General features: G+C 53.6%; 1 protein-coding gene and 2 long non-coding RNA genes across 17 annotated transcripts in view; 1 reads left to right on the forward strand and 2 right to left on the reverse strand.

Annotated features, from left to right (window-relative positions):
• Positions 1 to 1,139: 1,139 nt before the first annotated feature.
• LOC144320903 (uncharacterized) lies at positions 1,140 to 3,221 on the reverse strand. The gene is made up of 2 exons (XR_013386522.1): positions 3,015 to 3,221; positions 1,140 to 2,351 (listed from the first exon to the last, which is right to left on the reverse strand). It is a non-coding gene; the product is annotated as an uncharacterized LOC144320903 (long non-coding RNA).
• A 6,285-nt stretch (positions 3,222 to 9,506) lies between these two features.
• PGF (placental growth factor) overlaps positions 9,507 to 17,279 on the reverse strand; it is a 51,086-nt gene continuing 43,313 nt past the window's right edge. For 8 of the 15 annotated variants that reach the window (XM_077910037.1, XM_077910036.1, XM_077910035.1 and 5 more), the window contains 5 exons: positions 16,047 to 16,243; positions 15,222 to 15,323; positions 13,078 to 13,107; positions 12,910 to 13,005; positions 9,507 to 10,261 (listed from right to left, as the gene is read on the reverse strand). In XM_077910037.1, coding sequence (XP_077766163.1) covers positions 10,234 to 10,261; positions 12,910 to 13,005; positions 13,078 to 13,107; positions 15,222 to 15,323; positions 16,047 to 16,243 — 453 coding nt within the window. In that variant the 3' untranslated portion in view covers positions 9,507 to 10,233. The other 7 variants (XM_077910031.1, XM_077910033.1, XM_077910030.1 and 4 more) reach the window with 6 other exon arrangements.
• On the forward strand, positions 13,454 to 15,903 carry LOC144320921 (uncharacterized). The gene is made up of 4 exons (XR_013386534.1): positions 13,454 to 13,993; positions 14,578 to 14,695; positions 14,810 to 14,885; positions 15,486 to 15,903. It is a non-coding gene; the product is annotated as an uncharacterized LOC144320921 (long non-coding RNA).

A 17,279-nucleotide genomic window follows, 5' to 3' on the forward strand; every position in this document is an offset into this window, starting at 1 on the left:
TGCCTATGTCTCTGCCATTCCATCTCTCTGTCTGTCATAAATAAATAAACAAACAAATAAATAAAATCTTTAAAAAACAAAAAAAAAACCCAAAACCCTATTAGTTACTATTATTAATCCTTACTTTACAGATGATAAAACTGAGGCAGTTTCAGTTAAGTAATTCAATAAGCAGTTAAGTAATTTGCTTATGCTCACACAGTTCGGAAGTAGGAGCACTAGAAAGCGAATCTTGGCAGTTTGGCTCCAGAGCCTGAGCCCTGGTCCCCTGTGCTGATCACACTGAGCTCCCACCAGTGCTGTTATGTTACCCAGGGCATGGAAGCAAGGGACTGATGCAGGCAGGGAGCAGGTGGGCGTTAGCATACCTGTGATGTTCGGTTTTTAAGAAACAAAGGCATTTGGTATATTATTTGTGAGGTGAAGATTAATATTCTAAAATGATATATTAAATATGGACATGAAATTATAGAATTTCTTTTCAGAATATAGTGATTAGTTCTCCAAGGAAGTAGATCATGCTCCACAAACCTCTGATGGTGGTGTAGACCTGGTTTGATGGGTAGGTGTGTTTGGGAGACTTTCCTGAGGAAGTGCCTTTGAGCTGAGCTCTGGCTGATGCATGTTTATTAGTCAGCAAGCTGGGTGTGGGAAGGAGAGGAAGGGATTTCCTGGCAGAGGAAACAGCATGAGCAAAGGCCCTGAGGGGGGGATCGCAAATTCCAGGAACTAAAAAAAGACAAGTATGTTGGATCTTAGAGACAGGTCTCAAATGGGACGAAGGTAGCGGTGGGCAGAGCTCCGATCTCATGGAGGATTCCAGGCTGAGGGAAGGGACTGGGAGTTTAAGAACAGGGTGTGCTGTTGAGTAAGATACAAACCGGAAATGCTGACTGGCACCTTGGAAATCCCTGGAGTCACTTTCTCAGGCTGAGCTGTGAGAGTGAGCGGACATGCCAAGATAGAGACGGAAAGTGTAGACCACTATCAAAACATGGGGATTGGAAGCATGAGACCAGCACAGGGAGGCACCTGGGAGAAAAATGTGCAATTGCAAGATGGGGTTGATTTTTTTTTGCTGTGTTTTTATTTTTATGATGAGAATGACTTCTACACACAAAGACAAGCCCCCAAGCATGTTCACCATAGCACTGTTTATTATGACAGCAACTCAAAAGAGGACCTAAATATTCAGCAATAGATCAATCAAACTATAGGATATCCAAATGATGCAATACAATGCAGCCCTTAAAAAATCATATTGTTGGGACACCTGGGTGGCTTAGTTGTTGAGCATCTGCCTTTGACTCAGGGCTTGATCCTGGGGTCCTGGGATTGAGTCCCACATCAGGCTCCTCACAGGGAGTCTGCTTCTCTCTCTGCCTGTGTCTCTGCCTCTCTCTCTATGTCTCTCACGAATAAATAAAGTCTTAATAAAAAGCATATTTTGAAGAATATCTAACGTCATAGGGGAAATGTCTATGATATATTAAGTTTAAAAAGAAAGTTATAAAATAATGAGTATGTTACAATCTCATTTTAAAAATGTATTTATTTGAAAGAGTGAGTGAAAGAGAAAGCGAATGAGAGAGAGAAAGAAGGAGCAGGAGGAGAGGGTGAGGGAGAAGTAGGCTTCCCACTGAGCAGGGAGCCCAATAAGAGGCTCTATCCCAGGACCCTGGGATCATGGCCTGAGGCAAAGGAGGGCGCTTAACTGACTGAGCCCCTCACACTCCCCACGATCTCATTTTGATATATCACGAAGTAAGTATATGTAGCAGGATCATTCCTTTATCACTTCCTTTCTCTCTGCCTTCATGTCTGATTAGTAGAAAAAACGGGTCTTCTGACATCATGCAACATAATGCAAATTATGCCGAGGGAAGTGATCCCCTTCATCAAAAGAGAGGTTTTCTTTGTCTTGTGGCTGCTCCATGTGGGCCCAGAATGGAGCTGGGATATTGGCGGGGAGGGCAGAGGGATAAGAAGGAAGGGGCTTCTGGCCCCAGTTTAGACTAACTTTATATCAATGCTGAAAGAAACATGTATTGCTCATTCTCTGGATATTGGAAGAATTTCATTTCATTGAACTTTTTCATTTCCATCTGTGAGAGATCACAAGAAAGACTTTGGCGGGGTTGGGTGGGGGGTCATGGTGGAAGGGAGATGTAACCACTCAGTCTCTGAAACAGGAGGCTGAGCTGCTGCACGCAGGAAGCAAGGGAGAGCTGTACTTGCAAGGCACAGTGTCCGAGGGAGGCAGAGGGTTAACTTCAAGCAGGTTTCCAGAAGCATGGAGTTCAGGGGTGGGTCAGCTTTCAGAGTGTACAGGCATTGGTTGACCTTTGGCCCTAGAAGCATGGACCGATGGAGTGAGGTGCTGCCGACTGCTTATTTTCACCATGTGCTCTTAGGGGCTAAGCACGCGGCTTTAGGAACACGGTTACTGAAACAAGTGGTCGAATAAACCGGGTTTATAACTGGTTCTAAGAGTTGCTTGTTACAGCCACAGAACAATTAGTCTTTTCCTGAGAGGAGGGGAACGTTTTATTGTCAGGGGACAGGACAGGGACGGGTGGAGGGGTGGGGGGGCATCTACACACACGGAAAGATACAGGGTCTCCACGAAACGGTCGAGTAGAGCCTTCGTTGCTGGGGCTCATCTTGATGGGCTAGGACTGGTTTCTGGAGGATCCCAAAGGCACCCAGAGTCCCCTGGATCTGGGCTTGGGACCTGGCTGTGAGAGGAGAGTCCCCCGGCCCCACGGCCCGACGGCCCCCGGCTGCTGAGCAGACCTGGGAGCCAGCTCCAGGATGCGCCCCTGCTTCAGCCTGGGCCCTTCCTCCTGGGTGACGCTCCCGAGGCCCCAGCAGGCCGGCCGGGCCTCGCCCTGGCTCCTCCAGCGGACCAGAGCCCGGAGGCCTCAGCTTCTGCCTTTCCCGCGCCGCGGGGCAGCCGTGGCCAGCTGTCAGCCCCCCCTCCCGGCCCTGGGATTCCTGGGCAGCTTTCTCACCCTCTCAGGACTTCCTTCCAGCTCGTCCGGCGAGTGAGAAGACTCCACAGGCTTCAGGAGAGGACTGTGGCAGAGCCGGCTCTGAGAGGGATAAGGAGCTCAGGGAGGAGAGGCGATCACCATTACAGTCTCAGCCTCAGGGCCCGGCTGGGCGCCCGCGGTCACGTGTCTGTAAACAAGCAGCGCCGTGTGAGCGAGGAGCCAGGAGGCTCGTCCCGGTGCTGCCCGCATGGGTGGCCCCGCCGGCTGCCTGGCCCAGGCGGGCGGGTGGGGCGCGGGCGCAGAGGAGACCCAGAAGGGGAAGACTTGCAACCCGCGGGCTGGGCAGTCCCGCCGCCATGGGGCTGACTCTCCAGAGTGCCCCCGTGAGAGGCCGGCGGGGGGGGGGGGGGGCAGGCCCCTGTCCCCCCTGTCCCCAGCCCCCGTAACACCCTCTCTGCGGGAGGACCAGGACGGGAGGAGGCCCCACTCTGTGGGGAAGCCCTCGACCCCCTCCCCGCCCGGCCCCCACCCGCCTGCCTGGTGGTCTCTGTGCTAACAAAGTTACCTCAGGAACTACAAACACGCCATCTTTTTGGCCTGGAGCCCCACGGCCTCTGAGGTGGGGCCCGAAGACGGCCAGGACGGCTAGGCTAGCGGGGCCAGCCCTCACTGCCTCAGTCGCAGCCAACGTCGGGGGAGGGGGAGCACTCCAGGCTTCCCTCAGGAACGGGAAGGGTCAGCCTTCTCTGGGAAAACAGCTGCCGGGCTCTGGTGCTGACAGACGGCCATCTTTCCCCACCAAGGCTCTGTCCTGTCACTGCCCTGTCTGGAGCCTGGATTTCCCACCAGAGTCTGTGGAGGGGCCCATCCCGTCGACCCGGCCGACCCACCTCGCAGATGTCTGGCCCGCTTCTCAGGCTTGGAGTAGACACACTTCTCCTCCCCTTTTCCTCTCCCCTGATAAATTCTTAAAATTCTGGCTCACTTAACTTTCACGGCTTTGGACAAGCCTGGGCCTCAGCTTCTTCATTTGTAAAAAGAGGAGGTGGAAATAGATTATTTGTAAATTTTCTTTCTGCCTTGAATTGTGAAATCGTGTCACTCTCCTGCTTGAAACAGATCAGTGCTTCCCACTGCCTAGCAAGGCCCTGACTCCCTAGGACAGCATCCAGGGCCCGGGCTACCTTCTGGCCTTATCCATCACGCCTCTGCTTCACACACTTTCAGCATCAGCCACAATGAACCACTTGAAAATCCCAAAGCACCATGGGTTCTCCACCTCTGGGTTCTTTGTGAATGGGTTGCCTCCTACTAGACAGGTCATGTGGGGGTTTTGGGGGTTTTAAAAAATATTTTTATTTATGTATTCATGAGAGAAAGAGAGAGAGAGAGAGAGAGAGGCAGAGGAGAAGCAGGCTCCTCAAGGGAGCCCGATGTGGGACTGGATCCCAGGACTCCAGGATCACGCCCTGAGCTGAAGGCAGATGCTCAACCACTGAGCCACCCAAGCATCCCCAGATGAGATGGCTCATCTCCCCACATTCAATCTTGCCTTTCAAGTCATAGCTCCCGCCACCAACTTGGCAAAGCCCACCCTGGTTTTCCCCGTGTGCCACTTATCCCCAATATCTCAGATTTCTTTAGTAGCATTTTATCTGTATTTGCTTAAGCTACATGACTTTCTTTCCTTCTATTATATTCACCTTCACATACCTGATTCCTTTGACCAATTTTTAAGATCAGAAACAGGGTCTTACCTCTCTCTGTGTAACCCAGGTCATCCAGTATTCCACTGGGTTTGGTCTCTGCCTGGTGTCTCTCTGAGTGAGCATCTCTCAAAGAACGTGAGGAACACTCCCCCAAACCCTTCCTTCACTTCCCAAGTTACCAGAAGCTGTCAAGAGCTCTGCAACAAAACCCCAGGCTCTTTCTCTAGATCTAGCCCTTCCATTAATTCTCTTAGTTCTAAGGTAGATTAACTTAGCCTTTCCAGCTAAGACCTCTCTCCTTAACCTCCTGTCTCGCAGAAGGGGATTTTTCTTTATTAAGCCAGAAGCTGGGAAGACTTTCATGGGGAAATCTAGTTTTCCCCTCACACGTGTATCTACTACAAAAGGCCTGCTCCTAGTTGCCTCAAAGAATGCTCATGAATGAAGGCATGATCAGCACAACCAGCTCCCATGTATAATTAAGATCAAACTCTACTTCTCTGCTTCCCAGTATTTCCTGGAACAAGCTTGTAACCGGTTGCCTGGGTTTGCCAGAGCCTTCTAAGAGGGCCACTTGTACCTCTAGTCTGGTGTCCCTAGAGTCCCTTCTCCACACGGGAGGCAGAGGGATCTTACCAAAACATACCTAATATCACTTCACTCCCCTGCACTCCCAATGGTTTCCCTCCATATTATAACAGTATTCCAGCTCCTCACCCTGTCTTATAAAGCCCTTCATGACCCCATGACCTGGCCCTGTCTCCTCTACATCCTATCTCGTTGTGCCCTTCTTCCATTGCTCATCACACTCCCACCGGCCTGGAATTCCTTCCAAGCCTTTGCACCTCTGTGTCCTCTGGTTGAGTACTCTTACTCGTGATCCTCGCATGACCAACCGCCCCCTGCCCTTCGATCTTCACCATAAATGTCACCTTCACAGCGGCCCTCCATGGCCTCCTGGTCTAGAGTACCTTCCCCTAAACACAACCTCATCATCTTTTCTTATTTTTTTCATATTCGATTCAGCTCCTATTGCTGCATGACAAGCTGGCCCCAACAACTTATTATTAATGTATCTCATAATTCTGTGGGCCAGGAAATCAAACAGGGCACAGTGGGTACAGTTCATCTCTGTTCCCTGGGGCCTCAGCTGAGGTGACTCTAATGGCTGGGAGCTAGAACAGCCCGAGGTTGGCTGAGCTCACTCCTCTTGCTTACAAGCGCACTCTCTCTCTCCATCTTTATTGGGCTGCTTGGGCTTCCTTCCAGCGTGGCAGCCTCACAATAACTGGCCTCCTCACATGGCAGCCCAGTCTTCCAAGAGACCAGCACAGAAGCTGCCAGGCCACTCAGAAGGAACCATTTGGGTCTCTTCCACCTAAGGGAGAAGACCCAAGTCAACTCAGATTCAAAGGAAGGGAACAGAGACCTCATCTCTCTTTCTTTTTATTTAAAAGACTTTATTTATTTATTCATGAGAGACACACAGAGAGAGAGAGGCAGAGACACAGGCAGAGGGAGAAGCAGACTCCATGCAGGGAGCCTGATGCGGGACTTGATCGCGGGACTCCAGGATCACACCCTGGGCTGAAGGCGGCGCTAAATTGCTGAGCCACCCGGGCTGCCAGAGACCTCATCTCTTGAGGAGGGCGATGTCAAAGAATTCAAGGCCATCTCGAATATGCCAGAACCGCATGTTGGCAAGAAGACATTTTCTTAGTAATTTCTTTGTCTATACGTGTAACTTGCTTATTGAGCAAACAGTGAGTATAAAACAAGCTAGTTTTTTTTCTCTCTCATCATTGTGTCTAGATGAACTCTGTTGATTTTTCCTTTCCTGTCTCTTTTTGTTTTTAAAAGATTTTCTTTATTTATTTATGAGAGACACACAGAACAGGGTAGAGACACAGGGAGAGGGAGAAGCAGACTTCCTGTGGAGAACCTAAAGTGGGACTCGATCCCAGGACCCCAGGGTCATGACCTGAGCCGAATGCAGATGCTTAACTGACTGGGAGCCACCCAGGCATCTCTCTCTCTCTCTTTTAAAGATTTTGTTTGTTTATTTACTCATTAAAGATTTTATTTACTTAGAGAGAGAGAGTGAGTGAGAAGGAGAGAGAGCATGAGCAGGGGGAGGTAGAGGGAGAAGCAGACTCCCCACAGAGCAGGGAGCCCAATGCAGCGCTCCATCCCAGGACCCCAGGATCATGACCTGAGCTTAACTGACTGAGCCACCCAGGCGCCCCCTTTTCCTGTCTCTTAATAGCATTTTGGGAAGATCATCTAATGTTCCTGTCACTTTAACTTATGATAGGTCCAGCCCGACCTGGGCTGCTCTGTCCCATTTAAGGCCAACCCCTCTCCTCCCCCAGGCAGGGCCTGGATTGGGCCCAAGGGAGCAGGGAAGGCACAGTCTCTCTGTGTACCCTGCCTTGCCCTCTCTACAACTCCCTTCTGTGCTTTCACACAGGGTCAGGAAGGAGTGACTGGGGACAAGGACTACTTAGCTGCAGCCATGTCTTCTCTGGCTGTGAATGCAGCTGGCATGTTGGGCATGTGGAGGCCAACTCTCTTGTGGGCACCCTGCAGGGCACCCCACAGCACTGTTCCCTGATGTGCTCCCCTTCCAGCTCTGTATCTCACAGCCCCCGCCCAGCAATTGCCCCCACTCTCCACCCGCAGCCCACTGCCTGTGGGGTCTCCTCACCTGCACGTTTTCCTCTCAGGAGAACAGGAGGGCAGCTCAGGGCCACTCACCTTCCAGCATGTCCCCTGACCCATGGGAAAGTCCTGCTGGATGCCCCTCCCTCTGGCCTGTCACGCTTCAGTTCTCCATTCACGCCAGCCACCATCCAGCTGGCACACGGGCTAACTGCACAGCGAGGCCAGCCCCAGGGAGAGGATGGGAAGGGGCCAAGCCACCCGGGCCTCCGCTAACCTCGCCTCCCCACCTCTCCCTGGTCTCTGCTTCTGAAGACTGAGGAAGGGGGTGCTGGGTGGTGTCTGGGGCTGGCAAACACCAGCTGTCTCACAATGGATCCTGTGGGCACATGTGTCCAGCCCCCAATTGTTTCTCTCTGTTTTAGAGTGTGAGACACTCAACACCCTTTTCCTGAGTCCTGAGTGCAGTCATCAATCTGAGCAACAGAAAAGTCCACCCGCTATCCCACAACATACGGTCAGAGTCTGTCTCTCTACTCAAGTATAAGATATGTGAGAGCAGGGATCCCTGGGTGGCGCAGCGGTTTGGCGCCTGCCTTTGGCCCAGGGCGCGATCCTGGAGACCCGGGATCGAATCCCACGTCGGGCTCCCGGTGCATGGAGCCTGCTTCTCCCTCTGCCTGTGTCTCTGCCTCTCTCTCTCTGTGACTATCATGAATAAATAAATAAAATCTTAAAAAAAAAAAAAGATATGTGAGAGCAGGTCCTTGCATGTTTTATTCCTCATGGAATCCTTGGCGCCTGGGACAGTGTCGGGTACACAGGTGGTGCTCCACAAACCTATGTTTGAGCAATGAGCAAATGAGCAAATGAAGAGGGCCTTCTAAGACCTAAAAGACACCTAATATGGTCAAGTGGACCAGTAAGTTCCCTTCCTACCCCTTCCTGCTGTGAGCCTCCCAGCTTTGGATGCAGAACATCACAAACTAACAAACAACAATATTAATTACAGCACTAATATTAATTTCTTTACTAGCTGCAATTTTTCATTTCTGGCCCCCAGGAGGTCCTCTGGTCTCTGGCTCTCTGCAGGGGTCACTGGTCTGGATGGGGAGGCTGGACTCCAGGAGAGCAACCCTGTGAGGCTGAGGCCCTTGGACCTGCTCCAGGGGCTGGGCTGGGGTCCCTGGAGCTGAGCCAGAGGCCTGACCAAGGGGAAGGGGTGCTCTTCTCAGCTTTCCGTCTATCAAAGGCAGTGGCCCAGGATGGCTGCAGCCCTGACGTGGAGAAGTAGGAGAGAAGTGCATTTCTCCTGCAAAGTCTGCCCCCCAACGCCAGCCCACATCTCCTCTGTGACCATACCAGAATCACATTCTGACCAGAGTGTTCCCCAGGGGGCCCAAGCTTCAGTGAACAGATTGTCAAGGGCAGCTGGCACCGCACCCCACCCCGCCCCGCCCCAGGTGCTGGACCATCCAGGGCTTCCCTCAAGAGCCTGAGGTCAGCCCCTGCCCCTGAGCCTCTGTGGGTTTGTCCTGAGTAGCCACAGATGACAGAAATGGGGACTCCCCCCTCCCACAGCACATACAACATGAACACACGTGCGCCTTGCAGGTCACAGGCAGGTGGGAATCTGACACTCTAAGGTTTGGACTGAAAAAAGAAAAAAAAATTTTTTTCTTATCTCATGCCAAGGTGTTCAGAAGACAGACAGACGAAGATGGGAGGTAAAAAGAAATAGGGCATCTACAGATCCCCACATCCAGCAGCCAGAGCAGGCTGGGGATGCTGCAGCTGGGACACCTCCTCCAAGGGCCGGGAGAAGCCAGGGAGCCCCCCTTCACTCAGGAGCCTGGGGGCCAGGCACCGGAGTGAGTGTCGGGTGGCCCTGGGGGAAGGGGAAGAGGAGTGTGCTCTTGAATTTGAGGGTGTTCAGGGTGGCTGAACTTTGAGACCAAGATTACATCTTGGGAGCCCCTCACAATGGAAGGACCCCAAGCTTTTGCGTGAAGCAGCTGGAAAGGTACCCCAGAGTCCTGCAGGAGCGAACCCCTGAGCCCATCACCCCTTCCTCTGTCCTGCTTCCACCTCCCACTGTGGCTGCCCACTGCTCCGCAGACACACTCCCCTAGAAAAGCTGTTTCCAGACTAGAATACTTTATTCAAGAGAATCTGGCTTGGCAGTCAGAAAGCCGCTCAGGGGCGGCTGGAGGCACATCCCGGCTGGGGGGGCTCCCTCTTCGCCTGTGTCCCTGAGAGGGGCAGGTGGTGATGCCTTGACCATAAAGCACAATGTCCCAGCATGAGCAGCGGCGGCAAGATGTGAGGAGAGCCCGAGGGGACCAGGAGTGGCCGAGCCCCCCAGGCAGCCACCAGTCTCCAGAGCCCCACTTTCGGATCTCCAGGGCGCCGGGCTGCTGCCAGGTGGAGGAAGCAGCAGGACTCCTCTGTCTGCTGCCTGCCTTCCCACCCAGCCTGCGCCCGTCCACCCCCACATTGTTGGCCCGGAGCCCCAAAAACCAGGGCTGCTGGTCCACGGGGAGTCCGAGGCTCAGGCACAGGCGGCCGCTCCCGGGAAGCCCGCTGGGGCCTGGTTTGCCCCTCTCAAAGCCACAGATCTTGCTTCTTCTCCAGCTGATGCACACGTGGGTCTGTGGCTGCCTCCTTTCTTTCTCTCACGTTCTGTTTAAGGCACTGAATTCCTGAGGGTCCTATCCCTCCCTGCCCCTCACCTTGGAGGGAGCAAGTCATTCAGCAGGGATACAATTGGCTAATAAATAGAGGGCAGGTGTCAGCAGGGAGGTAACTGAGTGTGGCCGTAATAAATACAGGAGCCGGGGCGAGGCGTCTCTCCTCTGAGGGGCCGGTTACCTCTGGGGAACAGTATGGCCGCACCTGCCAGAGACCAAACACAGAAAGGGGTGTCAGCACCCCGTGAGGGTGGGGTCCCTCCTATGGGAGAGGGGCCCAACCTGGAGGGAAAGCTTGGAAGCTTGGAGCACAGGGAGCACAGGGAGACTGTGGCATTCCTGGGTCTCTGCTTGCACCCAGGCCGAGGAGCTAGGCGTTCCCCTCCACCAAGCGCTTACCGGGGTGCCCAGCCCTGTGCTAAGCACTTTTTCAGGCCCTTTGACAACAGTTCTATGAGGAAGACCCTTTTATCACTTCCCTTTCGAAGACAAAAACAAAAAGCCCAAAAACAACCTAAGGCTCAGAGATGGTAAGAAACTTGCCCGAGGACACACAGATCGTGTTAGGGAGCCAACTCGGAACCCAGTCTGGCTCCACGCAATGCCGCCTCTGGTTACTCTGGGACGGCAGTCTCCTCCCGGGGGTAGAGGCAACCCTAGATGTGCACGGAGATTGTCCGAGGGGTATGTGAGCACTGAAGGCATTAAGAGAATCCGTTTTCAGCCTCCACATTTCCTCTGCCTGAAAACTGTCCACGTGAGAAAGTACCTGAGGTCTGCTTTCCTATCGCCCTGCCCACAACTGCCCTGTTCCCTTTGGGAAGGAAAGAAGCATCTTGTCCTTTCCTAATCCAGGTCAGCATTTAGCCCCAGGGTGAGACTCCAGGGGTGGGGACAGTGAACAAAAGGACAACTTGAGATATTGCTCTAGGTGTTGAGAAAGGAGATAGGACCCACGACTAGGACAGCCGCTATGGCTCTTGCAAATCAAGTGGTTTCCCAGTCTTTGCTTTCAACCAAACCAAAGAACAACTGAACTGAACTGTCAGCTAATATGTCAAGAGGAGTGATTTTTGTAAGCAGATCACCTTGGGGCTTTTGGCAAAGAATTTGGAAGGAGTTCAACTGACTGTGTGACATCTCGTCCCATTTGCTTATTTATGGGAGCACGGTTGCTCAACCTTTCCATCTATTAAAAAATGAGAATGGAATTAATGCTGAATCCTGTCTCAGGCTGGCAGGAGGAAACATTCATTAATGGATTCATTAACTAATTAAAAAGAGGTAGCCACCTCCATCTTATTGAGATGCACTTCTGGTAAGATTGATTATACTTTTATGTTTTGCATTTATTAAAACATGATGTATTTGTGCTGTTTTGATCAATTGGTACTACTAATAATTATTGTGATAATTTATTCCAGGGGAGAACTTAATTTATTGTTTTCTGTTCACGGGAAAATTGAAAATAATTCAAATTTATATACCATTGTCATGACAGATAAATACGACAAGGTGATACATCATGGACTTTTGAACATTCGACCATATTAAGTTAGGCTGAAACTCTGTGGGGGAAGTAGAAGGGAAATACAAGGTCAAGGGGAAAAGAAGCAAGGTAAATATGCAACCACTAGAGCAGAGCATTCACACTGCTTTTTAAAAGTGAATGATGGTGAGTATTGGAATGGCTTATCCTGTAGGGTAACCTGAAGGACATATAAAGACCCTACTAAAATATTAACATTTATAACATACCAGAAATGATACCCTTTGCAATGATTTATAATTTTGATGAAAAAGTTCAATGTCAACTTAAAAATAAGAACAGGAGCATGGGAGTTTTTCAAATTCTTTCACAAGATTCCCAAATGAGAGGTCTTGGGGACCACTGTCCTGGCAGATGGAGCAACGAGACACTTTGTATCTGAGGCCGCCTGGCAGGGGTTGGGGGAGCCCCACATAGGCTCCTCCTTCAAGTCCATGTCTGGGGCCAAGGGAGAGATGAGGGCCACTCACATTCGGGGTGCCAACATACCCGGAATCCCTGCCTTCATGGAATACGGTGGAAGTCTCTGTTCATGGAGGGGAGGGCTCATGGGGTGGGACATGGGTAGGAGACGATCTCCTGGAGTCTGGCAGTGGCAAGAGATGGGCTCTACAGGAGAGCCCTCGTGCGACTGAATTTCTGTGCGTGTGAAACAGCTTCACTATTTACTCTTACAGATTTGGGTTTTCCCCTCTCTCACCCTCTCCCAGTCACACGCGGGCGGGAGCCCCAACCTGCAGGTGTGAAGCCAAGATGACATTGAGAGGCAGAGAGGAAGCTAGTGGACCCTCAAGGTCCCCTGCGTTGGGGGGAGGGTAGCAAAAATACCAGCCTAGGAGCCAGTGGGGGGTGGCCCTGTACCTCCCCAGGGCCACCAGGAAGTAGCCCTGGATACATTTTCAGCTGTTGGACTTTGCATCACTAGAACGTAAGCACTGTAAGAGCAAGAATGGTGTTGGTTTGTTCACTGAGATACCTGGCGCACAGTAAGTGCTTGGCAGGTGTCTGGACAATGGCTCAATGCTTTCCTCCTTCTACACATAGAGGGAAACGAGGCTCAGAGAGGTGACATGACTTTCTCAAGGCCATGCAGAGACTCAGGTCTCAGCTCACTTAAGAACCAAGGTCCCCTGATGCTTCCTGGGCCCTAGATTCTCTAGGAGACGCTTGCTCCCTATTCTGCCCCAAGACTGCCCTGGGCCTGGTTTCTCCCCTTCCCGACCACTGATCCCTGCTGGCAGGGCAGGGGCTCCCCTCTGGCCCAGGCTCCTTGCCATCCCTGGTCCCCCCCTCCGCACACTCACAGGTGGCAGTCTGTGGGTCTCTGCTTCTCTCTCTTCCTCTTCCCCCTGCCCTTGGGTCTCCTCCTGCAATAAGCCAAAAGCGTCAAGACAAAGTGGCTGGGGGGCCCCATGCTAGGACAAGGGCTGGCAGGCCCGAAAATAGCCCGGAGCCCCAGCCAGGCTACTTACCTTTCTAGCTTCATATCCTCCAACGGAGGCCTGGGAAAACAGAGAGACCAGGGGAGAGTCAGGAAACCAGCCTGTGGGGCTCCCCACCACCCCCACATCTCTTAGACCTCCAGAGCCCCGGTCCTGCAGTTAGTACTGACACCACCAGGGGGCAGGGTGGAGCCAGGGAGGGAGGAATGGCCTGGGCTTCAGCTTCCACTGTAGGCTCTTGTGACCCCACCAAGAGAGAGAGGAATCTCCTCTAGGGGCCCCTTTCCACACCCCGATGCACCGCCTAGCCTCTTGGCATCAAGTCTGTGGACTTGTGAGTTTGTTCTCTACTGACTTTCTCTGTTCACTTCCTTCCCTTGTACCTGCCCTTCCTCTCAGAGTGCATTCTGGGAGTTTCTGCGAGGACAGTGAACGAAGGGCAAGGCCCTGGACCGGGGGATGGTTGCCCCCAGCGAAGGCTGCCCAGCAGGGCACTACAATCACCCCCACCCTGGGGACTTTTGCGGCTGCAGGCAATAGTAGGGGGAGTCCGTGAGGGGGCGGAGGGAAGGGAGGTGAGCACAAGCCCCACAGTCACCAGGCATATCCTGGCTCAGCCTCCGGGGCTGTGGCGGGTGGCCCAGAAGTGAGAAGAAAGGTGTCCCTGTTGCCCAGCCCGCTGAAAGGGGACAGGGCCTCAGTCTCCCCTGGGAACAGGGGTGGGGGCATGGGCAGTGCGGTAAGAGTCAGCTTTGGCACCAGGGAATATGCTGCCCCAGGCTGGCTATCTCCCCTGGGAGCCAGCGCCGGGCACTGCTTGGGCCTCTTGGACTGCCTGGTCATGTCTCTGCCATCTCGTGCCAGGAAGAGACACTCTTGGAACCTCAGTCTCCCCAGTCTGCCTGCCCCAAAAGAGTGGCTGTGAGGGGCAAAGGTGACATAGAAGGTGAGAGGCCAGCATGTGGCCCTGTGCCCAGGAGGGCTCACCCCTGACCTGTTGTTGCAGGTCAGGCTAAGCCCTGGCCAGGACGGAAGGGAGGAAATGGATCAAAGCAGGGCCTCTAACAGAGGTACAGGGAAGAGGGCCTAGAGCCTGGGCTCACATCCAAAAGGGGTGGCCAGGGCCCCGGACAGGAGGAGCCCCAGACAGGTGTCCAGGGCAAGCCCAAGACAATACTGGGGCTCCTGAAGAATGTGCTTACAGCCAGGAGAGGTAGCATTAGGGGCGTTAGACAGGCTGGGGTTCACTCACTAGCTGTGGCAAACGATGTAACTGTAAAAGCCTCAGTATCTTCATCTGTAAGATGGGGACAATAGTACCTACCTCCTAGGGTTGTTATGAGAGGAGGGACCCTGTCTGTCTTGCTCACCACTGTATCCCAAGCATCTAGGATGGTGCCTGGCATACAGTAGGCAATCAATAGATGTTTGCTGAATAAATGGGAAAACATTCCAGGGCCTAGTGTGGGGCTAGGCACAGGAGAGGTGTACACAATACATGGTGATCCTCTCCCTGTCTTCTGACCCCAGGACAGGGCTCAGGACCGGCTGCCTCCATCCACAGCCCAGCGGTCTCAGGAGAGGACCAGGTTCCAGCCCATCCCTCTCCTCCCTGAGCCTGGCTAAAGTGCCAAGCCTGCTGCCCCTGGTAACTAATGTTCAGGGTGCCCTGGGCGAAGGTAGCAAGCGTCTCTGCCAGGTAGAGGCGTGACTTTAAAGAAAGCCCACCGACTCCTGCCTTTTGCCTCTTTTCTCCTGCCAGACCTCATCCCTCTCCATGCCCCTCAGTCTGGTGTCCCCTTCTCTGAGGAACCAGCTTGGCCCAGAACAAAGGCCAGGTGAGAAATGCTCCCTCCCGCCCCGCCCCCATCCACACCAGTTCTGGGGCTGCGGCAGCTCCCTCCCAACTCGGAAAGGGGGAGAGTGTGTCCCCGGCCCCCGGCAAGGTTAGGAAGGAATCCAGGCTTCCTCTGCCCCTCTGGCTTCTTGGGCAGCTGATGGGACCACCTCCCCTCTGGCCAAACTGGCCAGTGTGGTGGATAAAAGGCTGCTGCCATGGTCCCCGGCTTCCTTGGTCTCCTTCAGCCAGGAAGAGTGCTGGAGGGACAGGCAGCCAGTGGGCTGAGGCTGCCAGGGACGAAGGGCTCCTCCCTGCCCCTCCCTGGGGAACCTACCTGCACTGACAGCGGATGTGCTGAGAGAAGGTCAGCTCCACGTAGGAGGGCCGGCCCGTAGAATGGATCATCAGGAGCTTCGGGGAGAGAAGGGTTGGATGCCTGGATTGGGGGACGGCCATGGGTTTCCAGTATTCTCTCCACCCTCTCCTTGCGGGGAGGACCAGACTCCTTGTCTCCCACCAGCCTTTGGATGACGTTCTCTCATTCTGCTCTGAGTGGGGGGCAAACAGGCCTGGCGCCTGTGTGTCCCTCCTCACCCAGAGCCGCCAGCACAGCAATAGTGCAGGAGGGGGGCCCTGCTCTGGAGTCAGAGAGACCTCTGTGCAATCTTGGTTCCTCTACCCGCTGAGCAAGTGAAATGACACCTCTGAACCAGGTTCTTCCTCTGTGCCTTGTGGGACTGAATGTTGGGGTAAGAGAAGTAACATTTATAAGGTGCTTCTCACAGAGCTAGGCCTTCCTGGCAAGTGCTCAGTAAACCACTGTGTGTGTGTGTGTGTGTGTGTGTGTGTGTGTGTGTTTACATGAGTGCAGAGCTCAGGGTGCCAAGTGCTCCTGGTATACACAGGAGCTTCTTGAATCTGGACAGATTTCTTTTCCAAGCTCAGCCGGACATCCCTGGGTCTTGGGGTAGGACCAAGCTAGAGCCCAAGAAAGCTCCTAAGGGAGGAAGGTGGTAATGGAGGAAGGGAGTGGGTGCCAAGCTAGCCCAGGTATGTGGGGAGGGGGTTTGTGCAGGGGGAGCACCGCACCAAGGCGGGGAGAGCCCGGGCCTGGGAGTTAGCTGGAGTCCCGTGACCCCCTTCCCTCCTGCGCACCCACCTGCATGGTGACATTGGCCGTCTCCACCGGCATACAGTGCAGGTTTTCGTCTCCGCAGCAGCCACTACAGCGCAGCAGGGAGACGCAGGATGGGTTGAACATGTGCTCCACCTCATCCGGGTACTCCGACAAGACGTCCACCAGCTTCTCCAGTGCCCGGCAGTAGCTGCGTCCCCACACTTGCTGGAAGGGCACCACTACAAGGGGGTGCAGACAGCTGGGTCAGGCCAGGAGGAGTCTGCTCCTCTAAGCCCCAGTCCCTGCTCCCCAGGGCCTGTGGGCCCTTCCAGCTTCAGCACCCCTGCTCCCTCCTCCGGGAAGCTCCTAGCCAGTGAGCTCCCCATGCTCTGAACTCCTGACATGATGCCTCCCCATGCTGGCCCCACCGCTCATCTGCCACACAGAGATCCTGGTGGAATGGGGTTTCTCAGTGTCCAGGCTCTCCGCAGATGCCCACATCCCGCCTTGGTGCCTGTGGAGCTCTGAGGAGAGCGTCTTGGCAGCTCCTCAGGCTCTCTAGGTCTTTCTCAGGCCTGATCAAGTGCTTCCTCAATCGTGGGGAATTTGCAGAAAACAGTCAGTTCTGCACGATTGACTTGCAGAGTCCCACAGGGAGGGTTAGCCTCCCCCGAGTCCTTATTTCCTGCCCCGCTCCGGGCTAGCTCCTCTACCTGGCAGCCAAGGCCGCGGCCAGCGATGTACTCCAAACCCACTCTCCCTATCAGTAGGACGGGCCCTCACAGCAGGCCCGGCGGCATGGCCACAACTCCCACCTTTGGGATCTGCTCCTTGTCCCCTTCCTGTTTCTAACCAAATAAAGCCCACCACCCCACCTCCTCTCTGAGGCCTTCTCTGACTTCTCCAGTATGAACAAATGTTCCTCCTTCAAGCAGAATTTGGACTCTAGGGCTTGCCCTATCTTGGCCACTAGTGGCTCTTATCTCCTTTATAACCAAGTCGAGGCTATGTGAGGACAGAGACCCAAGAACCTGGTAAACACAGGCAAAGTAATTACTGACTGATTTAGATGCTAGCTCACTGAGGATTATCAGGGACATCCCTGATAGGGACATCCCTCCAGGTCCTGGTGTGGTCATGACTAGGATCTTGTGCGGATTGATCCAGAATCTCTCAAAAGATGCTGTTCCTTCAGGAGAAGGCCTGGGTCCTGGTCCCCAACAGAGGCTCATAGGAAGTGAGTAGTTAGAGCTAGGCAACCTGGGCTTCTGGTCC

The sequence above is a fragment of the Canis aureus genome, chromosome 9, assembly GCF_053574225.1.
Source record: "Canis aureus isolate CA01 chromosome 9, VMU_Caureus_v.1.0, whole genome shotgun sequence".
In the NCBI taxonomy this organism is placed as follows: Eukaryota; Metazoa; Chordata; class Mammalia; order Carnivora; family Canidae; genus Canis; species Canis aureus.